The following is a 17312-nucleotide window of genomic DNA, read 5'->3' as shown; positions in this document are numbered from 1 at the left end:
ATAATAATTTATTATTGTTGTTATTTGGTTAGTTCACTATCCTTTGTTGTAATATTTATAATAATTTAATGGTAATTATTTGGATAGTTCAGAATTCCTCAGTGATGAAAACCTACATTTTTATTTCTCGAAAGACTTACAAATAGTCTTTCCAAATACCAGTAAATGCCAAGAGAATTTGTCAGGACCCAGACAAGCTGGTTTCACTATCCTCTTTCCACCCTACCCCCAGGACCACCACCACCTCCTATAGAAATCTCATGGGGCATGCATGGGTTGGGGCTGTAGCTATGACAACGGATACTGAAATGGATCAGACAAGAATTCAAGGTGAATTAGAGTCAAATATTTGGGAAATGGTTTTCATATATCAGGGTTATTCTATGAAGCTATAATCAGGAAAGTTCCCTACAATTCACTCATCTGAAAGCTATGAGATCAAACTAAGTAGGCACTAAAGACACAGTAGGGCTAGGGCTTGGTTCAGGCAGGGGCTGAGTCTGCATGGGGCTTAGGGTGTGGCATTCACTGCTAGTCCTGTGGCAATAGAAACAGGACAGAAAGGAGGATCCTGGGAAGATGGCAGCGTAGGAGGACGTTGGGCTCACCGCGCGTCCTGCTGATCACTTAGATTCCACCTACACCTGCCTGAATAACCCAGAAAACCACAAGAAGACTAGCAGAACGGAGTCTCCGGAGCCAAGGGCAGACGAGACGCCCACGGAAGAGGGTAGGAAGGGCGGAGAGGCGGTGTGCACTCCATGGACTGGCGAGAGGGAGCCGGGGCGGAGGGGCGGCCCACCCGCCAAGCAGAGCCCCCAAGTCTGGCCTGCAAAAACAGAGGGACGGATGGAGTGTGTTCCGACAGCAACCGGGACTTGACATCTGGAAGATTATAAGTGAACAGCTCTGCTCGGAAAACGGGAGGGCTGGAGGACAACGGAGGGAGAGTTGTTGAGCCCCAGACGACAGAGCTCAGCTTGGCGGGGAACAAAGGCGCTCTCCTGCGCCATCTCCCTCACCCATCCCCCAGCCAAAATCCCAAAGGGAACCAGTTCCTGCCAGGGAACTTGCTTGCACTGCGCAAACATCCAACGCTGTGCTTCTGCGGATCCATCCCTCCAGTGGCGGGTCTGACTCCCTCCCAGTGCCACAGCACCCCTCCGGAAGCAGATCTCTGAAGGAAAAGCGAGCTGAGCCTGCCCCTCCTTCCCCTGTGCACCTTGCCGATCCACCCCAGCTAATACGCCAGATCCCCAGCACCACAAGCCTGGCAGTATGCAAGTAGCCCAGATGGGCCAGCCACCCCACAGTGCATCCCGCCCCTAAGAGAGGGGAAGAAAAGGCACACACCAGTCTGACTGTGGCCCCAGCAGTGGGCTGGGGGCAGACATCAGGTCTGACTGCACCCCGCCCACCAACACAAGTTATTCAAGACAGCACAGGGGAAGTGCCCCACACTCCCGCACCACTCCAGGGACTATCCAAAATGACCAAATGGAAGAATTCCCCTCAGAAAAACGTCCAGGAAATAACAACAGATAACGAACTGATCAAAAATGATTTAAACAACATAACAGAAAGTGAATTTAGAATAATTGTCATAAAATGAATCGCTGGGCTTGAAAACACTATAAAGGACAGCAGAGAATCTCTTGCTACAGAGATCAAGGGACTAAGGAACCGCCAGAAAGAGCTAAAAAATGCTATTAACAAGCCGCAAGATAAAATGGAGATGAGCACAGCTCAGATTAAAGAGGCAGGGGAGAGAATAGGTGAACAGGAAGATAAAATTATGGAAAAAGAAGAAGCTGAGAAAAAGAGAGATAAAAAAATCCAGGAGTATGAGGGGAAAATTAGAGAACTAAGTGATGCACTACAGAGAAATAATCTACGTATAATTGGTATTCCAGAGGAGGAAGAGAGAGGGAAAAGGTGCTGAAGGCATACTTGAAGAAATAATAGCTGAGAACTTCCCTGATCTGGGGAAGGAAAAAGGCATTGAAATCCAAGAGGCACAGAGAACTTCCTTCAGACATAAATTGAATCGATCTTCTGCATGACATATCATAGTGAAACTGGAAAATACAAGGATAAAGAGAAAATTCTGAAAGCAGCTAGGGATAAATGTGCTCTACCATACAAAGGGAGACCTATAAGACTCGTGACTGATCTCTCTACTGAAACTCTACAGAAAGGAATGGCAGGAGATCTTCAATATGATGAACAGAAAAAATATGCAGCCGAGAATCCTTTATCCAGCAAGTCTGTCATTTAGAATAGAAGGAGAGATAAAGGTCTTCCCAAACAAAAACTGAAAGAATTCGTCACCACTAAACCAGCCCTACAAGAGATCCTAAGGGGGATCCTGTGAGACAAAGTACCAGAGATATCGCTACAAGCATGAAACCTATGGATATCACAATGACTCTAAACTCATATCTTTCTATAATAACACTGAACGTAAATAGACTAAATGTGCCAACCAAAAGACATAGGGTATCAGAATGGATAAAAAAAACAAGACCCATCTATTTGCTGTCTACACGAGACTCATTTTAGACCTGAGGACACCTTCAGATTGAAAGTGAGGGGATGGAGAACTATCTATCATGCTACTGGAAGTCAAAAGAAAGCTGGAGTAGCCATACTTATATCAGACAAACTAGACTTCAAATTAAAGGCTGTAACAAGAGATGAAGAAGGTCATTATATAATAATTACAGGGTGTATCCATCAAGAAGAACTAACAATTATGAATGTCTAAGAGCCGAATACAGGAGCCCCCAAATATATAAAACAATTACTCACAAACATAAACAACCTTATTGACATGAATGTGGTAATTGCAGGGGACTTTAACACCCCACTCACAGCAATGGATAGATCATCTAGACACACGGTCAATAAAGAAACAAGGGCCCTGAATGATACATTGGATCAGATGGACTTGACAGATATATTTAGAACTCTGCATCCCAAAGCAACAGAATATACTTTCTTCTCAAGTGCACATGGAACATTCTCCAAGACAGATCACATACTGGGTCACAAAACAGCCCTTCATAAGTATAAAAGAATTGAGATCATACCATGCATACATTCAGACAACAATGCTATGAAGCTTGAAATCAACCACAGGAAAAGTCTGGAAAACCTCCAAAAGCATGGAGGTTAAAGAACACCCTACTAAAGAATGAATGGGTCAACCAGGCAATTAGAGAGGAAATTAAGAACTATATGGAAACAAATGAAAATGAAAATACAACAATCCAGACGCTTTGGGATGCAGCGAAGGCAGTCCTGAGAGGAAAATATATTGCAATCCAGGCCTAACTCAAGAAACAAGAAAAATCCGAAATACAAATCTAACACACCTAAAGGAAATAGAAGCAGAACAACAAAGGCAGCCTAAACCCAGCAGAAGAAGAGAAATAATAAAGATCAGAGCAGAAATAAACAGTATAGCATCTAAAAAAACTGTAGAGCAGATCAACGAAACCAAGGGTTGGTTTTTTGAAAAAAGAAACAAAATTGATAAACCTCTAGCCAGGCTTCTCAAAAAGAAAAGGGAGATGACCCAAACAGATAAAATCATGAATGAAAATGGAATCATTACAACCAATCCCTCAGAGATACAAGCAATTATCAAGGAATACTATGAAGAATTACATGCCAACAAACTGGGCAACCTGGAAGAAATGGACAAATTCCTAAGTACCCACACGCTTCCAAAACTCAATCAGGAGGAAATAGAGAGCTTGAACAGACCCATACCCAGCGAAGAAATTGAATCAGTCATCAAAAATCTCCCAACAAATAAGAGTCCAGGACCAGATGGCTTCCTAGGGGAGTTCTACCAGACGTTTAAAGCAGAGATAATACCGACCATTCTCAAGCTATTCCAAAAAATAGAAAGGGAAGGAAAACTTCCAGACTCATTCTATGAAGCCAGTATTACTTTGATTCCTAAACCAGACAGAGACCCAGTAAAAAAGGAGAACTACAGGCCAATATCCCTGATGAATATGGATGCAAAAATTCTCATTAAGATACTAGAAAACCGAATTCAACAGCATACAAAAAGAATTATTCCCCATGATCAAGTGGGATTCATTCCTGGGATGCAGGGCTGGTTCAACATTCACAAATCAATCAATGTGATACATCACATTAATAAAAGAAAAGATAAGAACCATATGATCCTGTCAATCGATGCAGAAAAGGCCTTTGACAAGTTCAGCAGCGTGTCTTAATAAAAACCCTCGAGAAAGTCGGGATAGAAGGAACATACTTAAAGATCATAAAAGCCATTTATGAAAAGCCCACAGCTAACATCATCCTCAATGGGGAAAAACTGAGAGCTTTTTCCCTGAGATCAGGAACAAGACAGGGATGTCCACTCTCACCGCTGTTGTTTAACATAGTGTTGGAAGTGCTAGCATCAGCAATCAGACAACAAAAGGAAATCAAAGGCATCAAAATTGGCAAAAATGAAGTTAAGCTTTCACTTTTTGCAGATGACATGATATTATACATGGAAAATCCAATAGACTCCACCAGAAGTCTGCTAGAACTGATACATGAATTTAGCAAAATTGCAGGATACAAAATCAATGTACACAATTCAGTTGCATTCTTATACACTAACAATGAAGCAACAGAAAGACAAATAAAGAAACTGATCCCATTCACAATTGCACCAAGAAGCATAAAATACCTAGGAATAAATCTAACCAAAGATGTAAAAGATCTGTGTGGTGAAAACTATAGAAAGTTTATGAAGGTAATTGAAGAAGATATAAAGAAATGGAAAAACATTCCGTGTTCATGGATTGGAAGAATAAATATTGTTAAAATGTCAATACTACCCAAAGCCATCTATGCATCCAATGCAATCCCAATCAAAATTGCACCAGCATTCTTCTCGAAACTAGAACGAACAACCCTAAAATTCATATGGAACCACAAAAGGCCCCGAATAGCCAAAGTAATTTTGAAGAAGACCAAAGCAGGAGGCATCACAATCCCAGACTTCAGCTTCTACTACAAAGCTGTCATCAGCAAGACAACATGGTATTGGCACAAAAACAGACACATAGACCAATGGAATCGAATAGAAACCCCAGAACTAGACCCACAAATGCATGGCCAACTAATCATTGACAAAGCAGGAAAGAATATCCAATGGAAAAAAGACAGTCTCTTTAACAAATGGTGCTGGGAGAATTGGACAGCAACACGCAGAAGATTGAAACTAGACCACTTTCTCACACCATTCACAAAAATAAACTCAAAATGGATGAAGGACCTGAATGTGAGACAGGAAACCATCAAAACCCTAGAGGAGAAAGCAGGAAAAGACCTCTCTGACCTCAGCCACAGCAATCTCTTACTTGACACATCCCCAAAGGCAAGGGAATTAAAAGCAAAAATGAATTACTGGGACCTTATGAAGATAAAAAGCTTCTGCACAGCCAACAAAGCTAAAAAGGAAACAGCCAACAAAACTAAAAGGCAACCAACGGAATGGGAAAAGATATTTGCAAATGACATATCGGACAAAGGGCTAGCATCCAAAATCTATAAAGAGCTCACCAAACTCCACACCCAAAAAACAAATAACCCAGTGAAGAAATGGGCAGAAAACATGAATACACACTTGTCTAAAGAAGACATCCGGATGGCCAACAGGCACATGAAAAGATGCTCAGCCTCGCTCCTCATCAGGGAAATACAAATCAAAACCACACTCAGATATCACCTCACGCCAGTAGGAGTGGCCAAAATGAACAAATCGGGAGACTATAGATGCTGGAGAGGATGTGGAGAAACGGGAACCCTCTTGCACTGTTGGTGGGAATGCAAATTGGTGCAGCCACTCTGGAAAACAGTGTGGAGGTTCCTCAGAAAATTAAAAATAGATCTACCCTATGACCCAGCAATAGCACTGCTAGGGATTTACCCAAGGGATACAGGAGTACTGATGCATAGGGGCACTTGTACCCCAATGTTTTTAGCAGCACTCTCAAGAATAGCCAAATTATGGAAAGAGCCTAAATGTCCATCAACTGATGAATGGATAAAGACATTGTGGTTTATATACACAATGTAGTACTATGTGGCAATGAAAAGAATGAAACATGGCCCTTTGTAGCAACATGGATGGAAGTGGAGAATGTGATGCTAAGTGAAATGAGCCATACAGAGAAAGACAGATACTATATGTTTTCACCCTTATGTGGATCCTGAGAAACTTAACAGAAACCCATGGGGGAGGGGAAGGAAGAAAAAGAGGTTAGAGAGGGAGAAAGCCAAAGCATAAGAGACTCTTAAAAACTGAGAACAAACTGAGGGTTGATGGGTTGGGGGTGGGTGGGTGATGGGTATTGAGGAGGGCACCCTTTGGGATGAGCACTGGGTGTTGTATGGAAACCAATTTGACAATAAACTTCATATATTGAAAATAAAAAAAAAGAAACAGGACAGAAAGGACCTGTCAGAGAGAAAAGTAGAATTTCTAGGACCTTCAATCAGAAGGAGAACAATGGCATGCTGAAGCTCCAGGGAGGAGGATGGCAAGTGCGAACTAGAGAGAAGTATGGAAGTTAACGTGTGTGTGTATTGTGTGCATGTGAGAGAGAGACATATGTGTGTGTGAGAGAGAGAGGTGTGTGTGAGAGAGACGTGTGTGTGTGCATATGTGTGTAAGAGAGAGATGTGTGTGTGTATGTGAGACAGAGACGTGTGTGAGTGTGTGTTAGAGAGATGTGTATGTGTATGTGAGAAAGAGACGTGTGTGTGTGTGAGAGAGAGAGACGTGTGTGTGCATGTGTGTGTTAGAGAGAGGCATGTGTGTGTGTATGTGAGACAGAGAGAGACGTGTGTATGTGAGAAAGAGAAGTGTGTGTATGTGAGACAGATGTGTGTGTGTGCGTGTGTGAGAGAGACGTGTGAGCATGTGTATGTGAGACAGAGAAAGGTGTGTGTGAGAGGCATGTGTGTGTATGTATGTGAGAGAGAGACGTGTGTGTGCGTGAGAGACAGATGTGTGTGTGTTAGAGATGTGTGTGTGTGAGAGACATATGTGTGCAAATGTATATGAGAGACATGTGTGCACATGTGTGTTAGAGAGACGTGTGTGTGTGTATGTGAGGCAGAGAGAGATATGTGTGTGAGAGAGATGTGTGTGTGTGTGTGTGTGTGTGCATGTGTGTGTGTGAGAGAGAGAGAGAGGTGGGGCAGGGGTCCTGTACTTGTCACGTGGTAGATAACACAAGCAGGGGATGAATGAAGCAGAAAGTCATGTATTAGGCCCCTTTATCTTAAGTCAAGCATATCTCACACCAGAATGAAGAATGGAGATATTTTGTTGGCCACATTTCAAGGATGGGTCAATTCCATCCCTTGTGAACAAAGCTCTAAATAGACCTGAGAGATCTTCTGCTTTCAGGCACCTGCTTTTTCTTCATTGGCCGTCTCTGCCATTGCATAAGCAGCATTTGATTTTAATACAACATGCCTTTTTCAGTGGGAGACAAAACAATAGTGCTTTGTCATTTTCATCTGTGATTGTGTTCTAGGAATGTCGTTAAGTATATCGCTGATCACTGCAAAAAAATTCCTTTAGATTCCACTGTTAGGAGGGCAATGATTCCCTTGAAGTCTGTATATATTAGACCATTTGTCTCTGTATATTTTATCTTTCAGGAAGCTCAGAACTAATCATTAGTCTGAGGTATAATAACTGTGTAGGTCACAGATTGAATATTTGTGCTCTTTTCTCAACTCACAGTCTATTTCCCATTGCTTTCTGATTTTCCACTTGTAGTTTTATGACAAAGATGCTTGCCCTCTCCTGCTCTGGTTCATAGGAAGAATCCAAACTGGTTCTAACATGTTCCTGGGTATGGAGTGAGGCTTTCTCCTGCCCACAGTCCTACATGGGTATCCATTGATCTCACCTTTTGTGCCAAAGCCATGTAGGAAGAGGGTCTGCTAGGGTGGGATGGTGGAAGGAGGAAACCAAGCAGAGCCTCTGTTTAGAAGATGATCTCTGGTGGGTGAAGGTCCTCATGAAAGACTGTCCGTTTCAATTCAGTCCCTTGATCCTCATGATGCCCTGTCTTTCCCTTGACCCATCCTTACCCAGCCTCAAGGATGCTGGCTCACTCATTCTTTCCTTTTTAATCAATAGTCTTTATAGCCTCTAGAGGAAAGAAAAAATTGCTCATTTAGCATGCACTGACTCCAACGCATTCCACAATTTTGTTTTCACAGTAGAGGACCTCATATCTGCATACTGGGATTGAACAAATATGTGAATGTGTGCAGATGGAAGGAACTAGATTTCTCACTGTTCAAGTGAGAGGTTGTAGATAAGAAAGAAAGAGATGTTGGCCAAGAAAGAATTCACTGAAAATTTAAACAAATAGGTATTTATTCGGGCAACTAGAATTGCAATTCCAGAGACAGATTCAGGTAAAAACCTGACTTGTGTTGTGAGAAAAACTAAGAGGCTGCCAGGGAGAGTGGTAAAGGAAAAGGGTCATGAGTACAACTGTCATTTAGGTCTTCCATGCACAACAGGGGTTTAAAACAGGTTAACTTCAGGGTACCTGGGTGGCTCAGTCAGTTAGGCATCTGACTCCAGGTCAGGTTATGATCTCTCAGTTCTTGAGTTCGAGCCCTGCACAGGGCTCTGTGCTGACAGTTCAGAGCCTGGAGCCTGCTTTGGATTCTGTGACTCCCTCTCTCTCTTCCCCTACGCTGCTTGCACTCTGTCTCTCTCTCTCTCAAAAAATAAATAAACATTAAACAAACAAACAAACCAGGTTAACTGGGATTGGTTGGATTAATATGCAAATGAGGGAATGAAACTTGTCAAATCACATTGGCTCCTTCCCAAATGAAGAATGCAAACAATTCAGGGGCCATAGTGAGGAGGGAGTTAAGTTCAGGCTGAGCTTAACTTTTCACAGCTGGCAAAAATTTAGTTTCTCCCATAAGGATGCACATAAATTTCTCTCCTTTGGCCTCCTAGCTAGGCTTGCTTGCTCCATTTTGAAATCTCCTTTTACAAAGTCTAGAATAAACCATGGGACACTGAATTAATGTAGACATTATGAACTCATGTTTAGCTTAATATAGATACAGAGGGATTATGACTAAAATAATTATAGGTATGTGTGTAGATGCTGGTTACTATACACACATATATTTCCAAGTACTGAGAAGTGATGACACCCCAGTAGTAAGGAATAAACCAGCTCTCAGATCTTGGTTTACAATCAATTTCCCAATAAAAGAAACCAGGGGTCGTAATAAAAATAGCTGAATCTAGGTCTGGGTCAGAGATTATACAAAGTGAGCCTGAAGCATATGATACATAGTGCCCTACAGTAAGGATGTGCTTTAAAAAAAGGACACAGGAGCTGACTGAGAGAGGTCCCAAAGCTGGAAGGTTATGAACAACAAAATAGAAAGCATGGCATTGGATTACAACCCAAAATATAATATAGTTATCCAATATCCATGAGTCAATACTGATATTAATAAATGATGTTAGAAAGAGAGAGAGAAAGAGAGAGAGAGAGAGAAATATGAACAGACAAATCTTACAGAAAAATTCCAAATAACTTATAGATACTGTCCCTTCAAGGAGGTAGAGTGTAACTCCCTACCTCTTTGAATGGGCTACACTTAGTGACTTCCTTACAAAGAGAAGAGCATGGAAAGGGAAAGAAAAAGAGGACCTTTACATGGAAAACCTGCAAACACTGCCATAGACAAATGGTGAGAATCAGTGTCAACAGTGAGGTCATGTTGATAGCATGTACCCTTGATATAATAGGATGAGAATGGCTTTATTCCTGTGATTTTCCTCCCCCCAAATCCATAATCCCATTCTAAGCACTAGAAAAACACACCACACAAATCCCAGTTGAGAGACATTCTACAAAATACATAACTAGCACACCTCAAAACTCTCAAGGTCATCAAAAATAAGTAGTCTAAGCATCTATCACAGTCAAGAGGACCCTAAGGAGACAAGACAACTGAATGTAATGTGATGCCCTAAATGGAATCCAGGAACACAACAATGACATTTAGTAAAAATTAAGGAAACCTGAATAGAGTATGGATATGGACTTTAGTTGATAATAATACAGGGGCACCCGGGTGGCTCAGTTGATTGAGCATTCGACTCTGGCTCAGGTCATTATCTCACTGCTCGTAGGTTAAAGCCCCAAGTTGGGCTCTGTGCTGACAGCTCAGAGCCTGGAGCCTACTTCATATTCTGTGTCTCGCTCTCTCTCTGTCCCCCCTCCCCCACTTATGATCTCTCTGTCTCTCTCAAAAGTAAATAAACATTAAACATTTTTTAAATTTTTAAATAAAAAACAATATCTTAATATTAATTCTTTAATTGTAACAAACATACCATGCTAATGTAAGATCTGAACCACAGAGTAAACCACATGCAGTAAACATGGGAAATTCTCTATACTATCTTTGCAACTTTCCTGTAAATCTATAACTATTCTAAATAAAAAACCTATTAAAAAATTAAGTGCATGCCAAATATGTTACAACTAATGTTTATTGAGCTAAATATGTCAAAATGTTACCTATGACATCATATATAATCCCCTCCACAGCCTCATGAGGCTACTATTATTTTACCTAATTTTAAAATTTTTATTTTGATGTTTATTTATTTTTGACAGAGAGAGTGTGAGCAGAGGAGACACAGAATCCGAAGCAGGCTCCAGGCTCTGATCTGTCAGCACAGAGCCCGACTTGGGGCGTGAACCTATGAACCATGAGATCATGACCTGAGCCAAAGTCAGACACTCAACCAACTGAGCCACCAAAGCACCCCACCTAATTTTTAGATGAGAAAACTGAGGCCTAGAAAGGCACAGAAACTTGCATAAGATCACAGGGTTTTCAAAGATTTGAAATGGGTTTCATTTGACTGGGGTCTGAACATGTACTTGTTCTGTTAAGGAAGGTTTGGCCTCAGATTCACACAGATGTGTGTAAAAATGGGATGTGATTTCATTTGTTTTTAAAATAAAGTAATACATTTACATGCAAATTAAAAATCAGGTAATCCAATAGGTTGTAATATGAAAAGAAATGTCTCATTCTAAATAATCAGCGTATGCATTTATTTCTTTGTCTCCTTCTAGACATATCTATTCACTTCCCCAATGAAGCACAATGGACCACGTTCACCATCCCATCCCACCCTCCCTTTTATTTAGACATGTTTTATTTTTATTTTTCATGCTCCTATTGGCTTACCGCTATAACTTTAAATACTATAACTCAAACCCAGTTTCTTCACCTGCCAAGCTGAGGCAACATTTCCTGACTTCCCATTAAATAAGAGATCACATCAGCACAACATAGCTTCTTTTGGCTTAGGATGATTTTGTTTTCATATTTTATTTGTGACAGCTTTGCAGGAAAAAATAAAGCAATGACTTTTTATTACTATTTGTGTTATATCATGGAACACATGGTATGTAGTAACAAAGTATGGTCCACCAGACGTTGTAAAGTAAGTTGCTGAAAACACACTGGACACAGGGCATAAGCTAGGCTAGCCTCCCTAGAGGTGACCAAGGGGCCAGGCTGGTGAGAGAACGTCTATCGCAAATGGAGACCACAGGGAGCTGGGCACTCTGAGGCAGGGCTGACCTGACCTGAGGCCACTGGGTTCAGTTCAGTTCCCAAGTGAAAATGTCCCTTCTGGAAGGCTGCTATGACTACTGGTTGGAAGAGGACAGAGCCCTGTTGAATGGCTCACCCAGGAGTCTTTCAAAGTCCCTCCAGGAACTCTTTAAAACAGCTCGCTTTCTTAAAAAATTTACATGTTTTTCACTTAGCCCATGCAATACTCCGGTAACAATTTTTAAAAATTAGACAAAAGAACATATTAAATATCAAATACTCTGTCAAAATAAAATTACCTAATTAGAAAATGTTGAAAATGTGTAACTATTTAACATTCATTAAAAGTGTGTAGTTAGAGTCAAAAGAAAAGTGGTTGTACCACTTAACTGTTTTGGATATCCCTATAAATATAAGATTTTGGATATAAGATGTTTTGCACAAAATGTGAAGTCTACATTTTAATTATTTATTATAGAAAAAATGTAAATGTACAATATTAAAATGAAACCTTACTGAATCCACACCAAAAAAAATTAACAATATTAACATTTTTGATGTACAGACATATTTAGAAAATGCAAAGATGCCAAATGCAGACCTTTATGAAGAAAAATAATGATCAAATTAGTAGATTTTTTTCAAGGTAGGAATTTCAAAATCAATTTGATGCAGACTGGACACTGTAGTATGCAATAATATATAAGTTGAACAGTTACCAAGGGGAATCCAAGTACTGACTGGAGAATTGAGGAGACCAAATATTAAGTAGTACTCTTGTCAAAGAAAATTTGTTTCAGTAAAAACTTTTTTTTAAATTGTTGTTTGGTGAGTGTCTACCTTTGTATAGAACAAAAATAAAAATAGAAGAAAAGAGATTCTTAGATATTACACAATCAACCAAATGTTGACGTTTTGCTTTTTTTCTTAGGTAAAAATGAGATTTTTCCACACAGAATTCTCTCACACAAACATAACTGAACATCTAAAATCAAGGATATTTAAAACTTATCAGCCAAATATGGAAGTGCAACCAATGGTATATCAAAATTCATAAGACACTGCTTTATACAATAAATAGCATGCTTTTTCACTTCAAAAAGAGAAGGCATCTAATCTTTTTTTTTTTTAAAGTACAGATTTCATGGCAGTACAATAGGTAGATGCTTGGTAAGTTCCTCAGAAAGTATATTTTTATTTCCCCACAAAGTGGATCTTTCCTTTAGCTATAGTAATTTTTTAACATTGTACTCACTCTTGCTCTGTTTAAAAAAAAATTTAACATTTATTTATTATTGAGACACAGAGACAGAGCATGAGCATGGGAGGGGCAGAGAGAGGTGAAGACACATAATCTGAAGCAGGCTCCAGGCTCCAAGCTCCAAGCTGCCAGCACAGAGCCTGACACGGGGCTCAAACTCATGAACCATGAGATCATGACCTGAGCCAAAATCAGAAGCTTGACTGACTGAGCCACCCAGGCACCCCCACTCTTGCTCTTGAACAAAATAAGTCTCTTTCCCCAAAATGATTTTCTTAAATGGAGGCATTTTAATTGCCTCTAACATGCAATCTTTCTGGAGAGTCTGAAAAAAAACTTCATAGTCTTTGACAATTTTAAAATTCCAACTCTAAAGATTTATCTTAGGAAAATTACTAAGAACAATCACCAATGAGAATGTTTATTTTATTATTGTTTATGGCAAAACATGGAAGCAACATTAAGTCCCCCGAATCAGGGAACTCGTTACACAAATCGTGATGCATTCATATAATGGACTATAATAGTGTTGATCAATATTTATTAGCACAGAAGAATATTGACAATTGTACTATTAATTAAAAGATCAGGTTATAAAGTATTCTGAAATTATCCCATTTTGTGACTTTCTTTAGAAATTTGGAAATAGATCCTGAAATTATTAGCAGGAGTTATTTTTAGGCAGTAAGATTTGTGATTGGTCTTAATCATCTTCCTTATGCTTATCTACATTAATACATCTTTATATGGGTATGCATCATTTTTTTAGAGAGAAAAATTACACATTCAAAATTATAATTATATACAATTATGCTCTATCTATATACCCATATAGTGAGATATAGGCTAGCAGAAGCAAAATCAGGTCACAGCAGTCAGGAGGATTGCTAAGGTTTCAAAACTGGCATCTTGTGTTTTGGGAATCATAGACAAGCTGACACTCTGCCCTGAGACTAAGCAATAGAATTCATTGGGCTGGGTACTTAGTTAAAAACATATTTTCAGTTTCCCCCAGGAAAATGGGAATCAGCTAAAAATTATCACCTGGAACTTACACTGATATGCAACTACATTGAGCCTCAAGCCTCAAGGCCCCCAGGTACCTCTACTTTATTTCAAGTCTGCCCTACCCTGGGGCAACAGACCCTAGGCATGGGCCCAGACTGTCTTCTAAGGTACAGTCCTTTGGGACCTGGGGTTTCATACCTGGCTTATGAGTTGTTTCATATGATCATCTCACACCTGGAAGTCCAGCCAAGTTGAAGTCCATGTCATTGGCAAGTACCCCACTTGTATGTGGAAGGACCATTTCCACCTGGAAAGTTCTTCCCCTCATTCCATACCCAGCACCAAAGTCTGCTTATCTTTAAAAGCCTTGTTGAAAACAACTACCCCAGAGGCCTGTTCTCCCTCAAGCAGCATGCTCTGCTTCAGATTTCTCTTTCCAAGACCCAGGAAACCACTTTTGATCTGCACCGTCAGGATGAGTCTCTCCCTTCTGTCCTTGACTTTTTGTACTCTTTTCCTCCTTTGAGTTCATACAAAGTGAGAAAAAAAAGAAGTATGTCAATCACCTTAAAATTATATTTATTATTATACATATTTCAACCTACAACGTACATTGCTTCTCGCACTAGATTGTAAGCTTTTCTAGAACAGGAACAAATCTCCTATTACATTGAGGAACACAGAGCACAGTATAGAGTAGGTGCTCAACATATGCTTACCACACTGAAGCTGTCAGTGCGAGGATTATGCAACAACATGGGTTGACAGCTATGAGGATACAGAGACAGAAATCTCAAACCATGTGTCTTTGAATCACCAGCATCTTGAAACAGTCAGCATCTTGGGAGGAAAGAAGAAGGTGCAGCCTCCACCTCAGCCCTTACAAGGGATCTCAGGGGTTCATAGCAGCCATAGCTTCAACTCCAAGTTGTTGCGGAGATGAAGGAGTGGGTGGAAGACAGGAGCAGGAGTGCAGCTTATAGGGGCCAGGAAGTGTTTCCCAGTCCAAATGAGAAGGGGGGACCCTGAGCTTCCCAGCGGAATAAAAGCAGAAACCTGGGTAGGGAGAGAGAAACTGTACCTGTGTCCCTCTCCTTCGGGCCAGTCACCTTAGCACTCCTCCTCTTTGATATGGTAGACTGTGGCACCACTGAGGCAGCAGGGTTTCTTGCAGCGAGCCCTCTGAGAGTGTCCCAGACTCTGATCTCCTGGCTTCTGGGAACTGGAATCACTGACCTGGACTCCTGGACGGAGGTCACAGAAAGGAGCAGAGTAGGCAGGGAGGGAGGGGTTTGGGCACTGGGGAGGGGTACATTTGGGAGCAATAGGGGGCTCCCAAGATTGCTGCTTCTGCTGTGACATCAGTGGGCTAGTGAGTGGAAGCTGGAAGGAAAAAGAGCATTGGATTAGGTCAGGGCCTTGATTCTTTCTCCATGGGCTGGGACTGTCAAAATGAAGCTGGCATTTACAACCTTCTAAAATCCATCCCAGGAAGGACAGAAATGGGTCTGAGAGGGTAAATTGGGGGAGTGAGCCATGGTGGGAACCCTCAGGGGACCCACTCACCAACAACCAAGCTAATAACTTATTCTTCTTAAACAAAATGCAGCTGAGTTGAGCAGACCATCCACTTTCCCAGGCCAGTGTCCACCATGTTCAAGTATGAAGGAGAAGCAAATCTCTACTTTTTCTTCACTCAGTCTTACTTTGCTCTGAGTGTCCTAATCCTGCTTGTATCTTCTTTGCCTCTTCATCCCTCTGTCTTCTATAATTTTCTCCCATGTTAAATAATTTGAGGTCTTTTGCAGGGACCACTTCCCTTCCCTAAAGCTCTCTTACCTGGTGAGAGGAGAAATCAGGCCTGCTTTTGCAGCACCTGGGTGAGGGACATCCAAGTGTCTCCCCACCCAGAAGTAGTATCACCCTAGAGGAGGATGTGTGGACAAATCATCCAAGAAGGAGTCTGGAGGCCTTTTATACATCCTCCAGTGAAGACTTCAGGTTACATGTTATTGGAAGACAGCTGTGAGTGGACTATTTATGTGAATGTTTCACAATTCCCAGGACTGGATTCCTCAGTGGCACACAGCAGAATGTGGGTCAAAGGAATCCCATGTGAGTGAACAACCAGAGGCTATAGCCTTCAGAGTGGCCTGAGTGGGCTGGGTACACTGGCCAAGTCTAGATGACATCTCTGGGGACCTGAGAGGGACATGATGACTATGGAGATGTCTCTAGGATTGATAAGGAAGGACTAGGTTAAATGCCACCCAAGTGTGAGGAAGACACTTCTGGTCCACCCCTACTCTCTATCCATGCTTTCTTCCACTCAGCTCAAGGCCACCACCTCCATGAAGACTTGCCTGGTCTGCCAGACCACATCTGAGTCCTCCCTCCTCTGAATGTCAGAGATACCTCTCACAGACTTTTTAGCTGCTCATAATCAAGGTGACCTACATATTTGTCCTATCATCTTTGTTACACAGTTACTTGATGACAAGATCTTGCCTTTATCATTCTAAATTCCTAGGGCCTGATTCTGTCCTTGACATAAATGTTAATTAATACTTGTGGGATGGAATAATCTATGTGCCATTAAAATAGACTTTGCATGTGGGGAGAACAAAAAATAGGAGAAAAACATAAAAACCCACTTGTTTTTTGTTTTGTGGGCCAAATCTCAACTTCTTGTATCCCCACCTAAGACTTCTAGGAACACCCTTTCATAAATAGTACAGAGAAATTGGTGGGTGGACCTCACCTTAAAGATCAAGCTGTGAATAGTGTGGAGAACAAAACATTCATAAACCCTGCTACCTCTTAATGCAAAGTGGAGTTGCTTATGTAATTATAGAGAGACCCCAAGGAAAAGCTTTTTACAGAGTGAAAAGTTTTCACTTATCTATTATGAAAATTGACATCAGCACATGGTGGCTGTGCTTACAGTAGGAACATTCTCATTGAAATACAGTCTTTCACTTCTGGAGGCTTCTGTCTCAGAATAGCTGCAGACATGCCTGGCTAAGTGAAAAGATCCTGTTGAAATTTCTGGTGGTAGGGACAGTGTCTTGCCTTCCTCTGTGTTCTCAGTGCCTGACACAGTAGGGACTCAGGAAACAGGTAAGTGGAAAAGGTGAGCTATTACAAAGGATTTTCTGATTATAGGGGCTGTCCTCAAGACTTCAAGTCATACATTGTACAAAGGTGAGCAAGGTCAGTGTGTGGGATGACAGGTAAGAACTTAACAATACTGGAGAGTGGGACAAGGCCAGAGGAACAGCTGCTGGATAAATCTGCAGGACAAGACTACCAGGGCTCACCTGCTTCATCTTAGAAGGCTCCCAGGGGGAGGCAGGCT

At 41.2% G+C, this 17312-nt stretch overlaps 1 protein-coding gene across 1 annotated transcript; it reads right to left on the bottom strand.

Annotated features, from left to right (window-relative positions):
• Positions 1-511: 511 nt before the first annotated feature.
• Positions 512-15949, bottom strand: LCE6A (late cornified envelope 6A). The gene is given in 3 exon segments (XM_053203509.1): positions 512-537; positions 15064-15337; positions 15794-15949. Coding segments are annotated over 2 exon segments (279 nt in total). The 5' UTR covers positions 15317-15337; positions 15794-15949.
• Between the last annotated feature and the right edge of the window lie 1363 nt (positions 15950-17312).

Source organism: Acinonyx jubatus, chromosome C1, assembly GCF_027475565.1.
Source record: "Acinonyx jubatus isolate Ajub_Pintada_27869175 chromosome C1, VMU_Ajub_asm_v1.0, whole genome shotgun sequence".
NCBI lineage: Eukaryota > Metazoa > Chordata > Mammalia > Carnivora > Felidae > Acinonyx > Acinonyx jubatus.
This window is presented reverse-complemented; position numbering and strand designations above follow the sequence as displayed.